The sequence below is a fragment of the Garra rufa genome, chromosome 25 (assembly GCF_049309525.1).
Source record: "Garra rufa chromosome 25, GarRuf1.0, whole genome shotgun sequence".
NCBI lineage: Eukaryota > Metazoa > Chordata > Actinopteri > Cypriniformes > Cyprinidae > Garra > Garra rufa.
Window position 1 is genome coordinate 18,279,571 of NC_133385.1, and position 8,413 is coordinate 18,287,983.

The following is an 8,413-nucleotide window of genomic DNA, read 5'->3' on the forward strand; positions in this document are numbered from 1 at the left end:
CATATGAATTAGATATATTCCAGTTACTCGAGGTATATTAAGGTTATCTGATGTGATTGGCAGGTAATCCAAAGACAGCTGGAGGAGGTTGAGGAGAAGCAGAGAGCTCTGGAGGAGAAAGGTGTAGCTCTGGAGAAGATCCTCAGAGGAGAAACTGGTACGGCACATTCTAACACAGTCACACATTATTACATCTGGAAATATATTATTTAAAGTGCCTCATTATCAGTCCCATTGTCCTTACATGTCCCCCCTGTCTCCACCCACTCACTCTGTGATGGTGATATGATTATTTAAAGGGGTGTTATGACACTTAGGACTTTTATTTCGGTTGCTGACAGCTGTGCGAATGAAGCGCACAATGCCTTTGTCCTACCAAGCGTGCAAACGTGAGAAATATTTTGCCGTCGGGAACGACCTTATTTCCACAAAATTATTCTTGAATTCATTATTTTATCTTTATATACTTTATTGGTTTTGTTTTACCGTTTATTTCACACCACACAGGAAGTCACAGGGAGTAACTTGACAGGGTGTCTCTATGTGGACTTCCTGTTAGTCTTCTTAGATTGATTTGATAGTGAAAAAAAAAAAACTTACAAACTATATGATTTTTCTGTCTGTCTTTCTTTTTTCGGTATTTTAGTAGTATTTTAATATATCTTAATACATTTATAAATATATATAAGGAAAAATTAAACATTACTGTGATAATGTGTATATATAAATAATACACGTGTGTGTGTGTGTGTGTGTGTGTGTGTGTGTGTGTGTGTGTGTATATATATATATACATATATGTATATGTATGTGTTTTTTTTTTTATAATTATCATAATGCATTGACAATACATACCCAATACAATACACACATATATATATAGAGAGACATAATTTAAAATAAAATAATTATTAAAAAAGAAAATATAAAAATACTGCATTAAAAATAAACATACAGTACATTTACATTATATTTGTGTGATTTTAATTAAATTTTATATTTTTATTGTATTGTGTATGTACTGTATTTAGTTTTATATTTAAATTTATTTATTTATATATACGTTTTATTCTTTTAAGTATGTATTTGTAATGTATTGTGATTGTCCACAGAAAGATTTTGAGCCACTTCAGGACTTTAATACTCCATCCGGACTAACATATGGCATGTACACAAAGACAACCTGCAAATAAGCTGCTGCCGTATTGTTTGACTTTTTTAGAGGGCGAAAATTAGAGATTCAAATAATAGTGATTTGCATTCGAACTAAATGGCCATTTAGAGTCAAAATTATGTTGAAATGACTGCAGAGGTAATGGGTTCTGTAAATAGACAGAGAAAGGGAAAAGTGCTTCCGAAATGAGCTGAAAATGTGATGTTTCATTATTTTGGTGAATGTTGATCTACGTGGGGATTATTAAAGGCAACAAGTCGTTCCAATGAAAAAAGCCAAATCGCAGCAGCCTTTTAACATACTGCATAATGAGTTTATAATCATATTTTGAAAGCCCTAAGCTCTAATTATAAGAACTGTAAATTGAATTTTAACATCTCCTAGAAATTCACTTCCACCGCTTCCTCAGAAATTCCTCTTTGACGTCCTACAACCCAGACGGGCATTGTCAGGTATTAAGAAACCGAATGGAACTACTGGGAAATGCAGAGATTGAACTTTCCTCTTAGATTTATCATTGAAGGCTGCTATAGCATTAATGCATAAAGCAAGGAAATGCATTGCTTTAAGTGTGTCATGTGACATCTTATTCCTGGCCTTGTTTCGTCAAAGTACCTCTCTTTCTTTGACAACGCTGCAAGGATGCAGGCGGTATAGAAGACATCCCTTTTGTGAAGTGGACAGCAAGGATACAGTGTGTCTTCTATCAGCAGACTTCATTGAGGGCAGCAGAATGCTATTAATAAATGCATGGGGGCGAATCTTTTGTGACTGTGCACTTTGACCTGCCAGAATTCATTGTTCGTCATGTTTACATGTCTTTGTGTGGATAATTGTATTAGGATGAGGGGCTGTGGGGTGCGCTTTTTTGTTGAATAGGTTCTTTGTTAACTGACATTTGCGGCCTCCAAATGGATAGAGAGTTGGAGTATGTAATAGACAATGCTCTGAAACTGTCAATGTGGGAGACTCCAACATTATGTGGACTATATGAGTCTATTAGCTAAATCGTAGTAGTATTTGGCTTTTGTTTGACTCAGAAGTATTTACATGGTCCTAAAATGGTTATTTTCTAGATTTGAACAACTAATAAGCCTGCATGAATTTTAGGGATTTTAAAATGTGTTTTCCAGGCATTCAAGTAATTGGAAGTTCTAATATGGAAATATGTTTCAAGCTTTTAAATATTTAGAATGGTTTTGTTTTTTATTAATCACAAATGACTGGAAAAGTCTTTAGTTAATAGTGGATGTTTTTCAGTAGCAGTTTCAGAAACTTGGGACTCATTGTACACTTTCAATTAAATGTTGGGGAACATGGTCTATTAAAATCTGACACCATCACATGACTGAGGCATATTAGTCATGTTATATATTTCAGTGTGTATTAAATCTTGTCTTATGTTGTATTTACAGGTGATGACTCCACAGATGATACCACGCTACTGCAAACGTGGTTTAAACTGGTTCTTGAGAAGAACAAACTGTCGCGATATGAGTCTGAACTCATGATCTTGTAAGTATTATGAGTTTTTTTTTAATCAAGGTTTTTATGCATATCTTACACATGCTTTTGTCTGTAGTGCTCAAGAACTGGAGTTGGAGGACACTCAAAGTCGGCTACAGCAAGACATGAGAAGGCGAATGACCACTGAAGGTGGGTTTGTTGTGATATGTACACTACTGGTCAAACGTTTAGTGTATATATATATATATATATATATATTTATATACAGTACAGATCAAAAGTTTGGACACACCTTCTCATTCAAAGAGTTTTCTTTATTTTCATGACTATGAAAATTGTAGATTCACACTGAAGGCATCAAAACTATGAATTAACACATGTGGAATTATATTTAATTCTATAAAATATTTAATTCTATATTCTAGGGCTGTGCAATAAATCGCATGCGATTGTCATGCGTATCTCATCAGTAAAGCCGGTTCTGTGATTAGTAGTAAATCTCCATCACCTGCGTTCAGATGGCGCAGTATTCAAAACACTGAGACGTAGATCACTGAAAAGCTACGCAATATCGCGTTCAAAATCGAATGCGATTCATCCGCGATTTTGAACGCGATATTGCGTAGCTTTTCAGTGATCGACGGCTCAGTGTTTTGAATACCGCGCCATCTGAATGGACGTGATGGAGATTTACTACTAATCACAGAACCGGCTTTACTGATGAGATACGCATGACAATCGCATGCGATTTATTGCACAGCCCTACTATATTCTATATATACTATATATATACTATATATACTTCTGCACAACACAAGTGATGGTCCCAACCCCATTTATAAGGCAAGAACCTGTGAAGTGAAAACCATTTCAGGTGACTACCTCTTGAAGCTCATCAAGAGAATGCCAAGAGTGTGCAAAGCAGTAATCAAAGCAAAAGGTGGCTACTTTGAAGAACCTAGAATATGACATATTTTCAGTTGTTTCACACTTTTTTGTTATGTATATAATTCCACATGTGTTAATTCATAGTTTTGAAGCCTTCAGTGTGAATCTACAATTTTCATAGTCATGAAAATAAAGAAAACTTTGGTTCAAAGGTGTGTCCAAACTTTTGGTATGCATGTATGTATGTATGTATGTGTTTATTTATTTTTATTTGTTTATTTATTTTTATTTATTTATTTATTTATTTTCCCATAGAAGTCTCTTATGTTCAACAAGGCTAATCAAAAAAAGTAAAAACAGTAGATATATATTTTTCTGTTTTAAGCAGGAAAAATGGTTTCAACATTGATGAGAAGAAGAAATTATTCTTTAGCAGATTGGAAGCCTGTTTCAGCCACAGAATTAAAAAAAAAAAGGTTATTGCGACTTTTTATCTCAATTCTGACTTTTTTCGCAGAATTGAGTGATACAAACTCACAATTCTGGCTTTTTTTTTCCAAAAACAACTTGCAATTGCGAGTTATAAAATCAGAACTGAAGAAGATATAAACTCATAATTTGTACTTTTTTTCTCAGAATTGTGAGATATAAAGTCAGAATTGCAAGATATAAACTCACAATTTAAAAAAAAAAAAAGTCAAAAACAAAATTCAGACTTTTTTCTCGCAATTTGACTTTTTTTTTTTTTTTTCACAATCCTGACTTTTTTTTTTCAGAATTGTGAGATAAACAGAGTTGTAAAGTCCAATTTTGCTGGAAAAAAAGACTGATATGTTCTTAGAATTGTGAGTTTATGTCTTAATTCTGACTTAATAACACAAATGCGTGTTAGAAAGTCAGAATTGCGAGATATAAACTCACAATTATGAAAAAAAAGTCAGAATTGTGAGTTTATATCTTGCAGTTCTGACTTTATTTCTCAGAATTGTGAGATATAAACTTGCAGTTGCCAATTATAAGTCAGAATTGCATTATATAATCTCACAGTTTTTACTTTTTTCTCTGAATTGCGTTATATAATCTTGCAATTGTGAGTTATAAAATCAGAACTGTGTTATATGAACTCACAATTTTGACTTTTTTTATCTGAATTGCGTTATATAATCTTGCCATTGAGTCATAAAATCAGAATTGTGAGATATAAACGTACAATTTTTACTTTTTTTTTAAATTAGCGTGATAAACTCATTTTCAAGATATTAAATTAATAAAAACTAGCAAAATAAAAACAGTTTGTATCTCGTTATTCTGACCTTTTTCTCGCAATTGTGAGTTTATATCATGCAATTCTGAGAAAAAAATAAAAAATTCTGACTATATTTCTCACAATTTTGACATTTTTCTCAGAATTGTGAGATATAAACGTACAATTTTTACTTTTTTTTTTTTTTTTTTTAATTAGCCTGATAAACTCATTTGCAAGATATTAAATTAATAAAAACTTGCAAAATAAAAACAGTTTGTATCTCGTTATTCTGACATTTTTCTCGCAATTGTGAGTTTATATCATGCAATTCTGAGAAAAATTTAAAAATTCTGACTATTTCTCACAATTTTGACATTTTTCTCAGAATTGTCAGATATAAACTTCTAATTGTGAGTTATAAAGTCCCATTTTAATGGGGGAAAAAGACTGATATGTTCAGTGAGATGTTTATATCTCACAATTCTGAATTAACACGCAATTCTGTGTTATAAAGTCAGAACTGCAAGATATGAACTCGCAATTCTGAAAAGAAAAAACGCACAATTGTGAGGTATGAACTAACAATTCTGAGAAAAAAAGTCACAATTTTGAGATATAAGCTCACAATTCTAAGAAAAGGTCACAATTTTGAGATCTAAACTTGCAATTTTTTTTCTTTCTCAAAATTGCGTGATATAAACTCACAATTTTGACTTGCTCAGAATTGCGTGATTTAAACTCAATTGCAAGAAATTAAGTCAAAATCGCAAGATATAAACTCTTTCATAAAAACAATTTTTACTTTTTTTTCTCAGAATTACGATTCAAACTCAACTGCCAGAAATAGTCAGAATTGCAAGATGGACTTAGGGGGAAAAAGACTGATATGTTCAAGTGAGATGTTTATATCTCACAATTCTGACTTAACTCGCAATTCAGCATTATAAAGTCAGAATTCCAAGATTAAGTCACAATTTTGAGATATTAGCTCTCAATTCTGAGAAAAAAGTCACAATTTTGAGATATTAGCTCTCAAATCTGGAAAAAAAAGTCACAATTTTGATTTAAAAAGTTCTGACATTATTTCTCAGAATTGTGATTTTGTCTCACAATTGCAAGTTATATATATAAGATATAAGCTTATCTCACAATTTTGAAAAAAAAAAAAAAAGTCAAACTCGGAATTGTGAGAAAAAAGGTCAGAATTGTGAGATAAAAAGTTCCAGATACCTTTTTTTATTTTATTTTTTTAATCAGTGGCGGAAATGGGCTTTTATAGTTTAGCACTAAATCAGCATATTTTGAAGGATCATGTGACAAAAAAAGCCTCTGTCACACAATGGTATAAAGAGATTTTTGCAGTTTTGCCACATGAGAGACTGACAGCTGTACTTAGGGGTAATATACAGAGCTTTCAGAATGTGTGGTCTCCTTTTATAGATCACTTGCCTCCGGACGTGAGAAAAATGGTTTTGTGTGTCAATTAGGGCTTTTGGGTTGTCAGATCCCTCCTTTTACAGGTGGGCTCAATAATTCATAAAGAATGGTCTTGGTTCTTTTGTGTTTTAAAGTTTTTTTGTTTGTTCTAAATGACATGTCTTCATTATAGGGTTATATTACTGGACATATCTAGGGTAATACATACAGGAAATATCTTTTGTTTTTGTGCTTTTTCAGAGGTTGTGACTGTTTAACTTAGTGGCTATTTAGTCACCAACATCAATATTTATAGATGGTATTATGTTTTTATTTTTATTTTATCATTCTTTTAATCTTTAAATGTATATTTATTTATTTCGGATCTGCTTAATTATTTGTTATTATTGTTTATGAGTTGCTGTTGAAGTCTACTGGAGGTAAAATTCATGTCACAATGGCCTAAAGAATTGCTGTTAACTGATTGTATTTCTGGAAAGCACATTGTACATTTATCCTGCTAATACTGAATAAACATGTCAAAAAAAATAAAAAATTCAGCTTTGCATCATAGGAATAAATTACATTGAAAAATATATTTGAATACAAAACAGTTATTGTAAATTGTAGTAATATTTCACAATTTTTACTGTATTTTTGATTAAAAAAAATGCAGCCTTGGTGAACTTTAAATTATTTCAAACTTTTGATAAAGAGCAACATAAAAAGAATGGTTACAGACCTGATCTGGAAACTGAAAAAATCATCATATTGTATATATTCCACATTAAATGTGAAAACATTTACATCTGTGTGCCAACTTTTTATATTGAATCGGATGTTAGATCGGATAATTGGTTGTTAGAGTGATAACATATTGTAAGTGGTGGCGCATTTACTGTGAACAGGAATTGATAGCTGCCGAGGAAGGTGATAGTGTCTTAATTTGCAAGTCAATGGTTGGTCCCTCAGCCTCCGGCAAACACAAGTTTATTTTAGTTCTTCGTGGTGAAGCTCACTGTTTACCAGTGAGATGCATGCGGTGTTAAGCCTGCAATTGCTGCACAACACAGAGGTGTCATTGTGTAATACTTGAATATGGTGTCATGCTTATACAAAATATTTGATGTTATTCAAAGTGATCAAACCTTGTTACACAGTGAAAATCTTATGTGGGCAATATCTTACCTTATTATTGACGATAGGCCTCGCTTTGTATTTTCAGACTGCGAGAAGAGTGCGAGTGAGCTGACGGAGGAGCAGGGCCTGCTGGTGGAGATCATGAAAGTGGTGGAGAAAAGAGACAAACTGGTGAGTCTGCTGGAGGAGCAACGGCTGAAGGAGAAAGCGGAGGACAGAGATCTGGAGAGCATGATCCTCTCTAGAGGCTATCAGTTCCACTGGAGCTGAACTTCTCACACTGGATGAAGATCTGCTGTACTGACCTGCAAGAAAAACTACTTTAGATTGAGAGAGCCTTATTTAAAAATGAGCTTCTGGATCTTGAACAAACTGTAACACACTTGTTTAATCAAAGCAAAACTCAAACCTGAATGCTGCCTTGTGTGTTCTTGAAAAAAAATAAACCAAAAACTAAACACGTGCCTCTTTATTACCTGTAAATGATGAATGTTAGATTTCAAAACAGAGGGTGCACAGCCACAGAGGTGAGAGGACTGACTGCAAATGTTATTCACACTGGTGCAATGATATTTATTAAATAGTTATTAAAGATATTTTTTTCAGGACATGTTTAAGTTTGAGTTGTTTTGTTGAAAGTATGTTTGTTTGTTTCTTCAGTAATTATTCTAATAGAGGCCAAAGTTTAATGGCAGTGATAAAATGTTTGTTTGTTTGTTTCTTAGTTTTGCAATGAACATGATATCTTAAGTGATCGTTAATTATAACTATTTCTAAAGTAAACTGAACAATTGTTTCAAGAATCAAGAAGTGCTTAAGAAAATGTACAAAGGGCTCTGGTTTTTATTTTTGTCTGTCTGTTGCCTTGTGTAATTTATTTAATAAATGTAAAAACAATGAGTGGACTCTGCTAGTTCTTTAGAATAATTTAGAATAATAAAAGATTTAAATATACATTTGAATGTTTAATTTCTGTAAATGTGCACATACTAACTGAAAATAACTTAAGAATATTGTTATCATTTTGTAAAAAAATGTTCTAAGCTAGTTTCTGTACATTATAAAATCAATGTATACGGTAT

General features: G+C 32.4%; 1 protein-coding gene across 1 annotated transcript in view; it reads left to right on the forward strand.

Moving 5' to 3' along the window:
- The window catches only part of mical2b (microtubule associated monooxygenase, calponin and LIM domain containing 2b), a gene marked incomplete at its 5' end in the record, with an annotated part of 60,500 nt that extends 52,269 nt beyond the window's left edge, over positions 1-8,231 (forward strand). Inside the window, 4 exons of the mRNA XM_073831617.1 lie at positions 64-157; positions 2,590-2,689; positions 2,757-2,830; positions 7,417-8,231. Of these exons, the coding sequence (XP_073687718.1) occupies positions 64-157; positions 2,590-2,689; positions 2,757-2,830; positions 7,417-7,601 (453 nt within the window). The remainder of the gene's footprint in view (positions 1-63; positions 158-2,589; positions 2,690-2,756; positions 2,831-7,416) is intronic.
- Positions 8,232-8,413: the final 182 nt, after the last annotated feature.